Source organism: Cydia fagiglandana, chromosome 16 (genome assembly GCF_963556715.1).
Source record: "Cydia fagiglandana chromosome 16, ilCydFagi1.1, whole genome shotgun sequence".
NCBI lineage: Eukaryota > Metazoa > Arthropoda > Insecta > Lepidoptera > Tortricidae > Cydia > Cydia fagiglandana.
In genome coordinates, this window is record NC_085947.1 from 2,414,090 (window position 1) to 2,432,594 (window position 18,505).

Genomic DNA, 18,505 nt, shown 5'->3' on the forward strand with positions numbered 1-18,505 from the left:
TGATGTTTGTCCAGCAGTGGGGCAATTCTATTTTCTATTATTTTAATAAATAATTTATATAAATGGGATATTAGACTGATCGGACGATAGTTATTTATGTCTGACTTATCTCCTTTTTTATGCAGAAGTACAATATCGGAATGACAAAATATGGAAGGGACCTTGCCAGTAAAAAGAATGGAGTTAAATAGTTTTGTTAAATGAGGCAACAAAGTCGTCTTTCCCATCTTTAGTGCTTCGGTTGTAACGCCATCTACTCCAGGGCTTTTTTGGTACTTCATGCTCTTGAGAGCGGCGTTTACTTCGGAAGCTAATATAGGGGGAATGTTGTTTGGAATAGAGTTATCGTTTTTGGTCATTGAAAATAAAGATTCGGAAGAGTATAAAGATTTATAAAATGTTGTAGCAATATCTGTAATTTGGTCCCTGCTACTACATTTCTTACCATTTTCATCTCGAAGGCTGGTAATCCAAGGTCTTTCTTTATTAATACCTTGTTTTGCCGTTCGGAGAGATGTATGGGTTTTTAAAGCTATTTCTACAAGTCTCGTGTTAAAATTTCGTATATCTCGTCTTATGTTTCTTTTCACTAGTCTGTCTAAAACGTTGTATAGTTTTCTGTCATGTTTAGTATTTTCCCGGTCCTCTATTAACTTTATTGTGTCTTTAGTGAGTTTGTTATTGTTTTTTCTAGTTTGTTTTATTTTACTGCTGGCCGTTTTTATACTGGTTATGATGTTATTGTATTGATTTTGTGCGTCTTTATCTAAATTTTCCTCGTCGAGTATATCAAAACTATTTTTTAATTCTAAGTTAAAGAGATCATGATTTGAGAGCAGTGTGTCTTTATTTAAGCGTCTAATCTTTTTTACGAAAAGCAGTTTGCGATGAAGTTTTATATTGAATTGAATTTTGGCTCGTACTGGTCTATGGTCGGAACTAAATTTGATCTTGTTTATTGTTGATATATCCTTTATTAAAAATTTATTAGAGGAGAGGACATGGTCTATTTCGTTTTTGATGAGTCCTTTTGATTATTTATTATTCTCAATATTTTTTGTACGTACAATATAAGGAAAAATAATACATTGTGCAAGAAAGAGGATAAGTGAGATATTGGAAACGAAGGTAATAATTAAAGACCCGGATTTGCAATAATCTTACCCCGCGGAGTTACACAGAATGTTTTTCATCGTACTTGCGAAGAAAAAACTAAATTTAAGCTAAATAATTCGGTGACATTTCAAACATTCGTCCGCCATATGTGACGTTCCACGGCAAAAGGTACCTTATGGCGGCTGGCGCTTACGTCGCATAGCGCCGCAATAATTTTGGAGCGGCGTTAATAATAGCGTACGTAAGTGCCAACCGCCATAAGGGACGTCACATATTGTCATTCTATGACAGATAAATAATCATTTATTTACGAACAAGGTATATATTATACAGTGGGATTATTAAAATAAATTAATAACTAGATTAAATTGTCTAATTTTGATAGATTAGACATCAAACGCAGGTACACACCGTTTTTTTCCCATTATGTAGGTTTCTTTTTTGTTGTTATTCATTTTAACAAACAAGTGTTGTGTTACTCTAACAAGTCTAACAAAACACCCATAACAGGTTTCGTGTGAAGAGGACAAAGAGCATCCGTAACAAACCTAGTTCAATGTTTCACAGAAATAAAATTCGGTCACAGGCATCGTCAAAAATGTACTAGAAATATACGCCAGACGTTTTGTAACTAAAAACGGGCCAAGTGCGAGTCGGACTCGCGCACGAAGGGTTCCGTACCATTACGCAAAAAAGGCCAAAAAATCACGTTTGTTTATGGAAGGGCTTAAATATTTATTTTATTTAATATTGTTGTTATAGCGGCAACAGAAATTATACATCATTTGTGAAAATTTGAACTGTCTAGCGACCACGGTTTTCGAGTTAAAAATAAATAAAATAATGGGTGCCCGTATTTATCTATCTAATATCTTTAAACGAGCAGTTCTTGTATTATATTTATTAAATATATATTTTGGGGATCTCGCAAACGGCTCTAACGATTTCGATATAATTTTGTACAATGGGGGTTTTCCGGGCAGAAACATCGATCTAGCTAGGTATTATCTCTGGGAAAACCCGCATTCTTGAGTGTTTATGTATTCCGAGCAAAGCTCGGTCTCCCAGAAATTACTGCTCGTATATTGATATGTACAATAATTTCCAACATATTAATCTATAACCCGACATTTGATGTGACGATTTCTCATAATGAATACTTAGTTAACTAGTTACATATTCGGCCTTTGACGAAAGCTTACAGTTTCAGAACAGCGTTGGTTATTCATGGCCGTCATTATAGTTCGAGTTAATCTCGCTAATGCGCGTTAGTTAGCACTAATGAACGTGTATAGAATTCAGAATGAGTAAACAAGAATGCGGGGTTTACATGAGATTTTACGGTAAACCCACAGAATAAATAATAGTATTAGGTACAGAAGATTCACTCTCTAACAAAACGCGTCTTTTACGATTAGGACAGATATGACCGCTAGCGACAGCGCCACACGCGGATTACGGCTAGCCACCAAAATTGGTGTGGGACGGATGTTTTTGTAGCTACCTGTTGCAAAGCGACGAAATTGCGGAGTGAGCCAGTGAAAACTTCTAATATTTTATAAAACAGAAACAGAAATCAGTGGAAACACATAAATCAAGCCTTATTTATAGCCCAACAGAGGATAACAGGACGAAAAGAACGAGAAAAAAAATCCGAAACACATTATGCTCTAACTGATCTAGAAACGATATGGATTAGATGTGTCAGTGTCAAAAATGACGTTTTTGTTTGGGGAAATGTCAACTAGTTACATATTCGGCCTTTGACGAAAGCTTATAGTTTCAGAACAGCGTTGGTTATTCATGGCCGTCATTATAGTTCGAGTTAATCTCGCTAATGCGCGTTAGTTAGCACTAATGAACGTGTATAGAATTCAGAATGAGTAAACAAGAATGCGGGGTTTACATGAGATTTTACGGTAAAACAACTGAATAATTAATAGTATTAGGTACAGAAGATTCACTCTCTAACAAAACGCGTCTGTTACGATTAGGACAGATATGACCGCTAGCGACAGCGCCACACGCGGATTACGGCTAGCCACCAAAATTGGTGTGGGACGGATGTTTTTGTAGTTACCTGTTGCAAAGCGACGAAATCGCGGAGTGAGCCAGTGAAGACTTCTAATATTTCATATACAAATTATAGTTAATCTCGCTAATGCGCGTTAGTTAGCATAGTGTATAGAATTCAGAATGAGGAAACAAGAATGCTGGGTTTACACCGGGTGTGGCCTGTAATATGAGCAAAAAATTAAACTGTACGCTGTAATGTTCATACGAACCAACATTTGTTCAGCGACTTTTAAAAATAACTTGTAGTTTGATTTTTAATACACTTTAAAGTTCTAAGACGCAATGTATTGTGAATTGTGTTATGTTTAAGGCGTGACAAGCAACGTCAATCACAATGATATGGCGTGGCGATGGCGACCATTTAAGATAATATTTATTTTGTATGAAATATAGGGAGTCTAAATACTTCATAATTTTTAAAAGTTGTTGAACAAAAGTGTCATCGTTTGAGGAGTACAATCTACGTTTTAATTATTTGCTCGCGTTACAGGCCACACCCGGTATGAGGTTTTAGGGTAAAACGCCAAATATTTCTCTGTGGTGTTTTGTGAAATAAACTATTTTTACTTGAGATAAACACACAACAAAACGTCGTGTGAAAATGTCAGCTCTATTTGAAATTTAGGGTTTTAATCATCTTCATTCACTTATGTGGCCTTAGGTGATCAGATTCTGTTATATCATCTCATCTAACTAAGCTCTAAAATTAATAGACCATATCAAGACCAAAAAGTTCGTTTGCAACCACGCTGCGGACAATTATACTCTCATTAGCACTAATAACAAATTTAACTGCTAAACTAGTGTAAACCTAGCATTTAATCCAGATTGCAAAAATATTTCAACCTTGTAGATATGAATTTAAGATTTAAATTACAACGAGCGGTTTCATTTTAATCTGTTTGTAGAACGATTCGAGGGAACTTTAAAGAAATTAGAATTGAGGAGAGTTTGGAAGTTAATGCGCAATATGGCGGTATTTCAAAGTGTTTACGGTGAAAGTTAGTGAAAAAGTTCATCCGAGCGAAAGTAATCATACTTACGAAAAGAAATCGGCTTTTTCATCATAATTGTATGTAAGTGGTTCATCCGTGGAAGTTTCAAAGAGTATTAAAATTAAGGTACCTGTGTAGTCATGTATACTATGAAATGTAAAATAAAGTTAGTACGTAATATTTATGATAATTTGATCAGGCATAGTAAATTTTATAGCATTTTTGGTGCAGCGGAGTGGTGTTAACGGAATTGGTATAGATAATTTCAACTGAAATGGTAAATTAACATAATTAACGCTAGTTAATCATTAGGGTAAAATGCTGTAAAATTTACTGTTTATGATTATTATATTTTTTGAACCGATGAAATATTTATTGAATATAAAAAAAAATAAAAAATAAAAAATATATTTTTATTGACAAAAACAAGTTACAGGCAGGTGTTGAAGTCCCTGACTTCTGAGCTAGGTAAAGACCTGTGTTACAGAAGTCAGTGTCCTCTCCCAGACAATAGAAACAGTATGAAGATTATCAAATCTTATTATTAACTACTAAATTTTGTTTTTAATTTTATATTTAAAGAAATTAATTATATTTATTTATAGGGCTTGTTTTGATACCAGAAAACAATGCCATTCTAGTAAGATTACATAGCAATTACATTATATATATATTTATTTATTGTGTGTGTGTGTGTGTGTGTGTGTGCGTGTGTGTATGTGTGTGTGTGTGTGTGTATATATGAGTATATTAATGTAGGATGCTTTCAGTTTGATCATAATCTAATGACAGCAACCAAGACTTAAGTTTTCTCTTACACTCATATTTAGTTAGGGGATAGATATTTAGAGTTTTGTTAATTTTATTATATATAAATATGCTCATAAAACCCTGTTGCCGTCTGGCAGTAGCCAGTCTGCATTTATATGGTGCACATACATTTGTCATTGTTCGCTTACTTGTAATTTTATTTTGATCATAGGGGGTAAGCTTATGCTGTTTTAACGTTAACAGTAATAAATATAGTTGTCTGACAGATAGCAATTGACATTGTTTATATAATAGAGTCGTTGGATATCTATATGGTCTACATGTCATGACCTTCAACAGGGATCTCTGAGCTCTTTCTAATTTTATCATATGGGTTTTACAAGCGCCACCCCATACAACATTGCAATAACCAATGACTGGCTGCGCCAAAGCAACAAACACAGTTTTTAATAAATCTAGTTCAGATACAGATCTTAATTTCTTAAAAATATAAACTAGTTTTCTTATTCGTGTTATTCTCTCGCGTTTCATTATGGTTTTATCATTACTACTACCTATCCTCAGTTATTCCTGTTTTTCTTATAGTTCAATATTCGCTTTCAACTTTATTTTCTCTCCCCCCCTTTGCAAGGTATTCAGTATACTCTTCTGAGACACAGTACTCTCCTCAGAATGCTCTGCCAACATTCCCCCCTTTTAAGGCAAAGCATGGCTAAATCAATATTAATCATTAACTTAGAAATTCCATTTTCAAGTAAATGTATACCGACTCTTGCTGGCTATCGCAATACAAGTCAACCTAGACTTATGTTGTATATATGTAATATACTCGTACCGTATTCTCACCATTTCAAAGAAACGCTTTAGCTTTTTCCGAAGCGCAGACTTTCCCTCGACATTAGATATTTTTAAGCCAATTGAAGCCAGTTAGAACTGAGTGTAGATGGTCTGGGCAACTTTAATTTGGCGTCTGGTTTAAGTCGAGCCATAGACTAAAAATAATCTAGACGGTGTTTAGAGCAATTATTTCATGAAACCGATGCAGCCAAAAATACGGGGGTGCGGGTTACGAGGTGAGCGAGGTCCCGTGCCGTAATTGGTCCATTCAAAGACACGGGCGTCACACAAACTGCCGCATTCGAACTTCAAGATATTTACAAGAGACGACACGTACTAGATCGATTCTATCTAGATACGTTATAGTTTAGATATCAACTAGTTCTCTTTTGCAGCGCAATTCGGGCAACCAATGTCACTTTTACGTTAGATAGAGTAAGATATCTACCAGGAGATTTTAATTTTAGATTTTAATTGGATCTCTAAATCATATCCTGTGGAAATCGTTCAAGAGATCTCCAGAATCGACGAGCAAATGTCAAATTTAACAGGTTAGATCTTAAACATATTGTTATCGTATCTTGGTGATGTCTAAAAGATATCTAATAGATATCTATTTCAAAATCCGAATCGGGCCCATAGACACTTTCGACTCAAAAATGGAGTAAAACTACCGTATGCGTGGCAGAGGGGGTAGAGCTACTATGCTCAGTCTGGAGGATGTCTTGTCTGTGAGTCTAGTTAATCAAATTAGTCTCGCCCGCTTTCTAGAAGATGCTGAACTATTTAAAGACTGGCAGTTCTTAACTTAATCAACAACTAAAGTTTTGTTTACGGATTGTCATTGAAAAGATTAAAAAAGTTGTTTATTGTCCTCAAAAATTTGAAGTAGTGCAGTTATTTGTATGAGATAAAAGTAAGTTTTTAATTTTCTCCATGTATACCTTTAAATAACTAACAGAAGATACACATTTTTACAGATAAATCTTCAATTTAGACTTAAAAACTAAGAAATTGAGTTGCACATCTAACCAGGAAGAAATAGTCATGAGTAATCGTTAGATCCGTTTCAGAGATGTTTTTCTCTTCCATTCTCCTCTATCTTTCGTCACCACAGAACTCACTTCTTTCTCTCTCATATCCTATTTCACACAATCCATTCAACGTTTTTTGGGTCTACCATCCGGTCTCCGTCCATCAACATTCATGCCTAAGAGTGACATTCCATTTCCAACTGCAGCTGCAATACTGTTCATTTTACTATGAAAATTGACAATGACAGCGACGCGTTTCCATAGTAAAATGAACAGTATTGCAGCTGCAGTTGGAAATGGAATGTCACTCTTACAGGGATGTTGCTAATATTTTGATCCGCATCCGCAACCGCGGAACTTCCACATTTTCAAAATCCGCATCCGGATAAAATCGATGCGGAGCGTAATGCGTATGCGGATATCGAACAATTCGGTACAGGGACGTCTTATGATAGGCGAAGTGCTAGGTAATTTCGTCATTACCTATAATGAAATCGTCTAGATCCAGAAAAGTCGGCCAAGTTACTGTTTATTAAATATAACGCAACTGTAACCTTCCTCAAATGATAAAAGATTCGTTTTTTTAAATAAAAATGTCATAAATGTAATATTCGACGCTTGTTAAGTAATCATCCACATCCGCATCCACGAATGTGAGCCTTTAAATATCCGCATCCGCATCCGCGTCCGCGGGTGTAAAAAATGTGCATCCGCAACATACATCCCTAACATTCTTTTGCCTACATGGTATTCAAAGTTTAACTCTACGAATCTATTAAATTTTAATTAATTCGCTTATATTGACCGCTTAGCTTATAGCTTATAGATTATACACGGGTTAAGTCCAGGATAGGATGTTTACTCGACTAAGGCCTTGCCTCTCATTAATTATTCAGCACCTACATCGAGATTAACGGCCCGATTCGAAATTTAAGATACGTTAAATATTACTTCTAGGTACAATATGGATTAGAAATTTCCTCAAACATTTCTTCAAACAAAAAACGTCACTTTTGACACTGACATATCTAATCCATATCGTATATAGATGTAATATTTGACGTATCTTAAAGTTTGAATTGGGCCGTAAGTTTGAATTATTATACAGTGTGGAAGTCTTATACGGGCGATAAATTAAATCGGACATAGTATTCATTAGTGTAATCATGAAGTAAAAGGTTTTTTTAAGTTACAGTTCATTACGACCCCATAATTATTTTTTTTTAAATTTCTCAGTAGCAATGTACTGTAAACACATGGTTGCGGTACCGAAAAGTCAAATGTTCATTAGCAATACAACAATAGCATTTACAAACTTACCTATCTGGAGGAATTATTCACAATACATGTTAACATTACACTGCGTTTAATGTTTTGTAGTTATTTTGGTAAATAAAAGTACTACTAGGCGTGTTAAAAGATATTAAATCTTATTTATTTATCATGTTTATCAACAAGAAACTGACTTCATTTTAATCAGTCACGATGACAGCACTTGACGTAATTATTTCTAATCTGAGCAATAGACAAGCACCTTTGATAGCACACCTTTTTTGAAAATTCATTTAATATCAGTATCTCATAAGTGATTATTGTGGATACATTCATTTCGTATTTAATTTGCCTGATTTTTTATACCAGAATGGCGGAAAATAAGCATACGGCCCGCCTAATAGTTGTACAGTTATTACCAAAATTATTTCGAGAATTAACTAAACCGTTTAAACACCACAAAACTTGGTACATTGTGTGAAAACGTGGCAAACTCTTTGGTGGAATTGCAAGTTTCTTATTTTATCTCAACTCTGATTTGACAATGTCAGTCTTTCAATTCAAAAGTAATCGTATGTTTTAAAAATGCCTCGTTTAACAACTTTTACTGCTCCTGAATTAATGGACATGATTTTAATTTACGGTGAAACACTACAAAATGGTCATCGAGCGCTAGTGTGTACAGAGAGCGATTCCCTCATCGGGTTGTACCAAGAAACGCTCGAGTAATTGTAAACGCGATACAGCGAGCTCGCGAAGGATTGCCCGTAACTGGAAGGGTGGAGGGGGCAAAACTAAACTCCGGTTTCTCAGAATTTGTATTGTTGTAAATTGTGTTTTTTAGTTGTCTCTTTTAGTTGGTTTTCTTTAGGTAAGTATTTCAGGAACTTCAGTACATTTCAGTTGTAATTTCAATGGGTCGTTATTAAAATAAATGATTGCTTTAATAAGATTTTTGATGTAATTTGATTTTAAACTAGGTAGTAATTTCGTCAGATAAAAAACATCATACTTATTTATTATTTACCCACTCATGACAGTTAATGACATTACATACGCAATAGGAGTTTTTGAAAGTAACTGTCAACGAGCGTTTAACGTGAGTGTGTTTGCATTACATTGCGGGCTGAATTATTTTGTATGGACAAAATTACTGTTGCAACTTTAAGTAAATGTTATTTAATTACCTTTACTTTGTCCTATACTAACCACCGTTAAGAGATTCGCCCCTATAAGACTTCCACACTGTATACCGGTTGGCGAGTTGACCTTTGATCGATATAAATTACTTCGGAAAGTAAATGTTTATATTTTCTGTTAAGATACTGAAAGAATTATTGATAAGCTAGTTGGCGCAGTTGGTGGGATGGGTATAGAAAACTGAAAACATTTTAGTATTTTTTTATCCGACTGCGTCGTCTGCGTCAGAAGGAGAGTAATGTTTTTCTAGCAAATATATGTAGGTATTTACTATGTATGTCCATTTTTTGGCACGCCCTACATTTCAAACGGCTGGACTTTTGACATATGAGGTGTAGTTGAGTTGACAACTGGGTACATTAAAAAGAATAATTTCTCCGCTCTTTTACAACATCGAAACCAAACCTATTCGTTAACAAACAAGAGTTTGTCTATACCCTTGACCTTCACTACCCAAACTTACATATTCTATACAAATATTATCATACCAAAACATCAGCCTGTAACTCAAGCAAAACCCTGCTCAATACGTCCCAAACTCAATTACAAGCGAAAACCAACTTTGCGGCCTGGATTTAAAATTGAATTTCGAACAAAGCGTACGCTTCATAATACGAGAGTTAACAACCTTACATATACCGAAACAAGCGTTATATTGTAACACAATATGAACCTCTTATGCAAATCGGGGACAATTTAAACTGGACTCTATCGCCACGTAATAAAATACATTATCGTTTGTCGCACATTTACACGTCTGTACAGGTTGTGTTTTAAGTTCTAATGTGTGGATATTAAGGTTGGTTTTTGTTTGCAGATGGTGGAGCTTGAGAGTGAGATTATGCGACGGCACGCGAACTAGAGATGGCGCTGCTGTTTGGAGCCCTGGTGCTGGCTCTAGTGGGGTGTACAGGTAAATATGCGTGGTTCGTTTACATGTTGAAGGTGAGGGACGAAACGCGATGGTAATAATGAGAAAATAATTATTATATATTAACTTTCGGTCGTGATTTTACAAGCTTTTATTTAACTTGCAATGTTTGTACGTTGGCAACCTTCTGTGCCCATCATCAGATCAGTTCGATAGTACCATAATATTGCAGTCAACGAATTTACATATTATAGTTGGTCAAGCAGATCTTGTCAGTAGAAAAAGGCGGCAAATTTGAAAAATGTAGGCGTGAAGGGATATCGTCTCATAGAAAATTTGAATTTCGCGCCTTTTCTACTGACAAGATATGCTTGACCATGTATATGTATAATGTGAATTTTAAGCTTAATCGAACAATGGGAAGTGGGTCTAATTTAGATTGCAAGATTTTACCCAAACATACTTACACAAACATATGTACTAGTAACTGCACTTTTAAATACGCAATTCATTATAATAGTTCAATACTCATCACATTTTTCACAAACATTTCATATTAAAAAAAAATATTTTATCTAAATAAAATTAAAGCTGAAATGTTATTCTTATAACACACACATACACAGCATTTTAAACGTCAGCCGTGTACGACACTCTGCAGTCGCGACTTAACAGACCATGAGCACTCGACCCGAATGCGTTTAGTGCTCGCGCGAGTCCACTCGACCAATTAAGATACTACTTACAGAGAATTTACACGACTGTTACGAAAGGGGATAGGTTGTCCATACAAACCTAGTCCCCATTTCCCTGTTAAGATATTGACATTATGGATATATTTTTATTCTAATTTTACATTAATTCACTATGTATATAAATATTTTTATAATAATACCCCTTCGGTTTATTGTTTTTGTAAATGTAAGAGGTTAGGAGAGATATATCAGGAGTTTGGTATATCCGTCATTATAAATTTAAAAACATAATCACATTCAGAGATTCATACATTCAAAAGTCATTTTTAATATACCTATTACATTTCTCTTAAAATACTCACACAGAAAAACAAAACCGGGCAGGTGCAAGTCAGTCTCTCCCACCGAAGGTTGCTTACTATTTAGTATATTGTTGTGAAAATTTCAACTGTCTAGCTATCGGTTCATGAGATACAGCCTAGTGACAGGCAGACGGACAGTGGAGTTTTGGGAATAGGGTCCCGTTTTTTTACCCTTTGTGTAACGACCCCTAAAGGCTCCTCTTCACGTTGGGCCAACGCCAACGCCAACGAGGGACGCATTTATGCGTTAGAGGGAGCAAGTGATATTGCTATCTCATTCTACCGCATGGCTGCGTCCCTCGTTGGCGTTGGCGTTGGCCCAACGTGAGGAGGAGCCTTAAAGAAAATCGCTTCAATAGGGTACCTATTTGACTACTAGTAATAAGAAACACTAGCATGCGACGTCACAATTAGGCCCACTTGCTCCATCCCATTAACCCGGGGTTAAGCGGTTAAACCGTTAACTTAGTGTCAAATTGTACTGGTAACCATGGCAACTCCAGCTTTAACCGGTTAATCCCGGGTTAGTGGGATGGTGCAAGTGGCCCTTAACAATTTATATACGGGTTTTAAAATAGAAATTGTGTCTAAAAATAACTGCTGTCTACGTTTCTCTATTAATCGTCTGGTGCTTTATTTCTTACATTGTGTAAAATAATTTATTATAAATATAGTCAAATACCCTATTAAATGCTCGAGCTATGAATTGCTAAGTCAAAATGATTTTCAAATGACTCTTTCGACCGTTATATACATGGTGGCGCGAAGCTGCGAGCAATATCTAAGAGGAAATATTTTATATGGGGCGCCACAACTCCCGAGTTGAGACTTCGCGAACTGTTAGGGGAAGTGTTGTTGACATACTTTAGTTTGCGAAGAGGAACTAAGGCGAAAATTATATTTTCTTTGGCACTACAAAGTAGAATATTTTGTCTGCTTTTTAGGGTTCCGTACCCAAAGGGTAAAACGGGACCCTGTTACTAAGACTTCGCTGTCCGTCCGTCCGTCCGTCCGTCCGTCTGTCACCAGGCTGTATCTCACGAACCGTGATAGCTAGACAGTTGAAATTTTCACAGATGATGTATTTCTGTTGCCGCTATAACAACAAATACTGAAAACAGAATAAAATAAAGATTTAAATGGGGCTCCCATACAACAAACGTGATTTTTGACCAAAGTTAAGCAACGTCGGGAGTGGTCAGTACTTGGATGGGTGACCGTTTTTTTTTTGTTTTTTTTTTTGCATTATGGTACGGAACCCTTCGTGCGCGAGTCCGACTCGCACTTGCCCGGTTTTTTTTATCCTAGAATTCAATACATCGCTCATTGAGAAACATAGTGTCACTATACAAAAGAATATGTGCCTGGAAATTCAGCTTTACGAAAATGGAACAACGTCACTATTCGAATGGTTCTTAATTTTGTATATTGACACTATCACGCGTATTCGGGAAACGAGATAATCACAAGATCTAGAAACGATATAGAGATCAACTAGATTTACATTAGATATCGACTAGATGTGACTTGGATATCTAAGTCATAACTTGTCGAAATCGTTCAAGAGGGCCTCCAGAATCGCGGAAACGTCAAATTTGACATATCTATCTTACAAATATCTTTAAATTATCCATATCGTAACTTGTTGAGGTCTAGTAGAGATCTAATACATTTTCAGAATCGAGCCGTATGTTTCTCAAGGAGCGGCATATTCTATAGGTTCCATTAGTGTGCATTTCATTCGATAACGTGTCGTGACGTGACGTTAAATGTCATTTTGTTTGAGATTTTGAGTTTTCAAAACGTCCCGCTTGGCGCGCTGTTCAAAATTCCATACAAAAATAGACATGACAAATGAGGTCGCTCGTCATTACTGCAACAGTATTGCAGCGTAACATCACTACTCTGCATTGCTGCCGCAAATGTCAAAAATTTGGGCAGTAACATCGATTATGACATTTGCGACTGCAATGCTTCTGACATAGATTTATTTTTAATTTCAAAATTAAAATCGTCTTTTTAATATCTGTATGTCACGTGATCGAAAACGCTGACCACCATTCTTTCTCAAGAGTGACGTCACTGTAGCAGAAACAAGTGTTTTGTATCACTTACACAGTGAGTCGAACCGAGGATCCGGCAGACCTCGTCGGCGATGGCGGGATAACTTGGACTCCTTTTTAACCGACTTCCAAATCTCAAAGAAGGAGGTTATCAATTCGGTTGTATGTTTTTTTTTATTTTTTTTATTTTTTTTTATGTTTGTTACTCCATAACTCCGTCATTACTGGACCGATTTTGAAAATTCTTTTTTTGATTGAATGTATATGCATACAGATTGGTCCCGTTTTTGTCAAAATCCAGTTCTGATGATGGGATCCATGAGGAATCGAGGGAACTCCTCAAATCTTAAAGGCATACACATCGTGATTTTTGGTTTTTTATCAACGAATCAAGCATATACATCCAAAAAAGTGACATTTGATGAAGTGGAACTGCTGATGATGATCAGAACGGAACTCTTCAACGACGCATAGTTCACGGTTGGCGATTTGTCCTCTTCGTTATGTTTGTTAAGCAAGTTACATTTTTAAGCCACATTTTTGTCAAGCTCGAGTTCTGATGATGGGATCCATGAGGAATCAAGGGAACTCCTCAAATCTTAAAGGCATGCGTATAGAGATTTTTGTATTTACATCAGAAAATCAAGCATTTTCATTAAAAACTGTTGCATTTGATGAAGTGGAACTGCTGATGATGATCAGAACAGAACTCTTCAACGACGCATAGTTCACGGTTGGCAATTTGTCCTCGTCGTTATGTTTGTTAAGCAAGTTAAGTTTTTAAGCCACATTTTTGTCAAGCTCGAGTTCTGATGATGGGATCCATGAGGAATCAAGGGAACTCCTCAAATCTTAAAGGCATGCGTATAGAGATTTTTGTATTTACATCAGAAAATCAAGCATTTTCATTACAAACTGTTGCATTTGATGAAGTGGAACTGCTGATGATGATCAGAACAGAACTCTTCAACGACGCATAGTTCACGGTTGGCAATTTGTCCTCGTCGTTATGTTTGTTAAGCAAGTTAAGTTTTTAAGCCACATTTTTGTCAAGCTCGAGTTCTGATGATGGGATCCACGAGGAATCAAGGGAACTCCTCAAATCTTAAAGGCATGCTTATAGAGATTTTTGTATTTACATCAGAAAATCAAGCATTTTCATTAAAAACTGTTGCATTTGATGAAGTGGAACTGCTGATGATGATCAGAACAGAACTCTTAAACGACGCATAGTTCACGTTTGGCGATTTTTCCTTTTCGTTATGTTCGTTAAGCAAGTTAAGTTTTTAAGCCACATTTTTGTCAAGCTCGAGTTCTGATGATGGGATCCATAAGGAATCGAGGGAACTCCTCAAATATTAAAGGCATACGTATAGATTTTTTTGTATTTTCATCATAAAATCAAGCATTTACATTAAAAACTGTCGCATTTGATGAAGTGGAACTGCTGATGATGACCAGAACAGAACTCTTCAATGACGCATGGTACACGTTTGGTGATTACGAATTTCTCTGACCCGGACACGGACCCGGACTCTGACCCGGACTCGGACCCGGACCTTGACCCAGAAAACCACTATGATACCTTAACTAAATAAACAACTATGATTACCTACCATAAAATTAATGTAGGTATAAAGTACGATGATGCCAATCTTACTAGCCCCTCCCGCTTAAACCCCCGTACACCGCACGGCATGCGCCATTAAGTGGGTTATGTTAGGTTTGAACTGCGATCCTCACAGAACCGAACAAGGATTAGGTTAGGTTAGAACTGCGAGCCTAACAGAAAAGAAATGCTACTTGAAAAGTGGGTTTGATTAGGTTCGAACTGCGATCCGCACAGAACCGAACTGCTATCTGAGGAGTGGGTTAGGTTAGGCTAGAACTACGACCCTCATGGCTCCTCTTCACGATGGGCCAACGCCGGCCACTCCAAGGGACGCATTTATGCGTTAGAGGGAGCAAGTGATAGTGCATGGCTGCGTCCCTTGGAGTGGCCGGCGTTGGCCCATCCTGTAGAGGAGCCATTATACAGAAGCGAAATGCTAGTAAAAAAGTGGGTGGTTTTACCTCCTTTTCTACATAGTGTACCATCTACAATAATCTTTCATCGGCCCCCATGGAAGTCGGTTTTTTTTTCTTAAAAATTATTGAGAGACTGGTCAGATGTAGCTCAAAATCGGGAGGAGTGGAAGAAGAGAGGGGAAGCAGTGGGACACAATAGGCTCGCAATAATAACACACTGTCACCCAAGACAGTAATTTTTCCACTTTTAAATTTATTCTAAGCTTAATAGCATCGTTCGCAGACGTTTCTGCTTGTTAAAAAATAAAATTAATAATAAATTGTGTTGAGCTGTTTAATTACACCCTGTATGTCTGCGGCTGACACGAGACACCCTCCAAGTGTTACACACTATTCACAAGTTTCATGCGCTCTTCAAATACTTCAAGTGCTGTACACAACTATGTATACGCGACGGAGGTATTAGGCGGTCTTCAGCACAGATTAAATAATAATACTAGGTACAGAAGACTCACTCTCTAACAAAACGCGTCTTTTACGATCAGGATAGATATGACCGCTAGATGGCGACAGCGCCACGCGCGGCTTATGGCTAGCCACCAAAATTGGTGTGGGACGGATGTACTTTTAGCTACCTGTAGCAAAGCGACGAAATCGCGGAGTGAGCCACGCCTGGTTTCAAAGAACATTAGGCTCTAGAAGATAACGAAATCAGAGTTTCTAAACCTTTTTTTTTTAAGTTATACAGCAAACTAAGTTGTTTCACGTTGGTATCCAAATCGAAGAGCTTAGTCCTCTTTTTAAGGTTTCGTAGTCACCTAGAAATCCTTATAGTTTCGCCATGTCTGTCTGTCTGTCTGTCCGAGGCTTTGCTCCGTGATCAATGGTGCCTAGAAAGCTGCAATTTGGCATGGATACATAAATCATATATTGCGATAGAACGGTAAACTAAAAACTATTCAAAAAAATTCAGGGACCTCCCATACAAAATGTTCTCTATGTTTTTTTTTGCTTTGTCCCAATAGTGTGACAAAGTGACATGACATTTCAATTTACAATTAAAAAAGCATGTTGTTAGTAGAGAAGCTGGCGGTGTGCATTTGTAGATACATACAATAAAACGAGTTCATGGTATCTATGACAACAATGCAATGACTAATAAATATTCGTTATTGTATAGAATATATATTCACTTTTTATGTATCAATCATAAATAGACCCAAATCTAAAAGAGAAACCCTAAAAAGTACCACTTTTCCCATACGATTCGTAGACGCAGCTTCGCGGCCTGACATTTTGCGTGCTACACTGAAAATCAGGGAAGCTAGCGACATAAAACAATTTATTACCAATTAAGTATAGTATCAAGTCGAAAAATATGCGTCAAAAAATAAATAATGACGCCGTTAACTTTTTGCGTAGATTTTTAAAAAGTGTAACGTGCATAAGAATGCACACTGCCAAGTTTAGGGTTAATGTGTAGTTACACTACACTACTACGTTACGTACTGACTATAAATTGAAACTTAACACAAAAATATTGCATTAGTTCCAAAAAGTTGTAAATTGTTTTTCTTTAAAGAATCCAAAAAATTAAAAATCTCACTTGGCCTCTTTAAAACATGGCCCTCTTGCTACACGGCAGCATAGATAGCTGTACCTCAAACTCCAAACAATAGGCTTTCACTGCGAAGTCGCGGAACTATAACGATTTATCAAGCTATTATATTCTGCAGAGATAGCTACATAGCTAGGCGTCTATGTTCCATATTTCAGTCGCCCGTTTGAAAACCAAACAGTGAATTTCAATTCACGTTGTGCGTTGTACAGTCTCCTTTAGATAAATCGAAGCTACTACAGATGTAGTGCATAATAATATTCCTTCGTATTTTCACGGAAACGTATGAACGTGTCTTGCTATTTCAGTCAGTCTCGGTATAAAGCACTGAGGTACCTTGCATGCTACTTCAGCATGTCAAATACAAAGGTTTCCGAGAAAATACGAAGGAAAACAATTATGCACATCTGTAACATGATTTAAATTATTCTAATGTCAGTGTACGTTCAAATTGAATTGATTGGGGGGGTACAGATAGGCCACTTTTGATACTGAATGTACTTTCGACGTGTCCTTTCCTTCGAGCAACACCGGCTTCCGAGTTCCGACACCACGGATTTTTTTTGTGTGACTGCCCAAGCGATATCTTACCGTTCAAATCGGGGAAACGTGCACACAGTCGCTCTTCGCACAAATACATAGAAAATGACACACGTCAAAGACAAATCTTGCACACCTCGATTTCTTTATTGTGTTCGAATGAGTCACAGGTCACAACACGCACCCCTCTAGTTGTGTGCATGCACAGTCGATCTTCTACCTCGGCAGTGGGGAAATAATGCGTATGCCGACTCCCTTCCGTGTTGCTCGAAGCTTCTATCTACTAACTATAGGTACTCACTGTATATCTTTGTGTGACCTCTTCGGAAGCGCTTTATGAAACCGAGGTTGTGGGTAATACACCGCCTATACAAAAGTATCCAGTGTTGCCAACTTGGCATAAATGATGCCAGATCTGGCATATTTTCACTCGCTTTGGCACCAAAATTTTCCATTTAGCATCTGGCATATTTTGACGTGAAACGTAGGTAAACGTCTTTAAAAACCCGTAGAGGGGCTCGGATCAAAAACCGATGTAACGAAAAAGTGTTATGGCGCGGCGGCTTATATCTCCGAAACTATAATACCTATAAACATAGTTTTGATACAGATGTGTAGAAGAAAGTAGCCATTACTCGGAACAGCACGTGCCGCTGACATAGATGGCGCTGATTCTGCGCTAGACACGACGTATTCGGAGCAAAAATGACCCCTATTTTCAGTGTTCATTTAGTAATGACTCATCAGCCCATTAACCGATTTCGGTAAAATTCATGTCATTTGATAGATCTTACTTTATTTTAATGAAATATGAGTAAAATAAAGTACGTGGAATTATAATAAGCTGTTAAAAAATAAAAATGTGACAGTTTTTACAGAATTTTTATCACTGCTCTTGTTTGAGGCCACCGTGTGCGAAAAAAAGGGCGCAAAACTGACAAAATATACCTGAAATAGTAAGATAAAGCAATTACGGTTCTTTTAATACCACATTCACCATAGTAATACATGCTCATCTCCTCAAATA

General features: G+C 36.8%; 1 protein-coding gene across 1 annotated transcript in view; it reads left to right on the plus strand.

Moving 5' to 3' along the window:
- The first annotated feature begins 10,000 nt into the window (after positions 1-10,000).
- LOC134671714 (zwei Ig domain protein zig-8-like) overlaps positions 10,001-18,505 on the plus strand; it is a 42,179-nt gene continuing 33,674 nt past the window's right edge. The window contains exon 1 of the mRNA XM_063529547.1: positions 10,001-10,214. Coding sequence (XP_063385617.1) covers positions 10,166-10,214 — 49 coding nt within the window. The 5' untranslated portion in view covers positions 10,001-10,165. The remainder of the gene's footprint in view (positions 10,215-18,505) is intronic.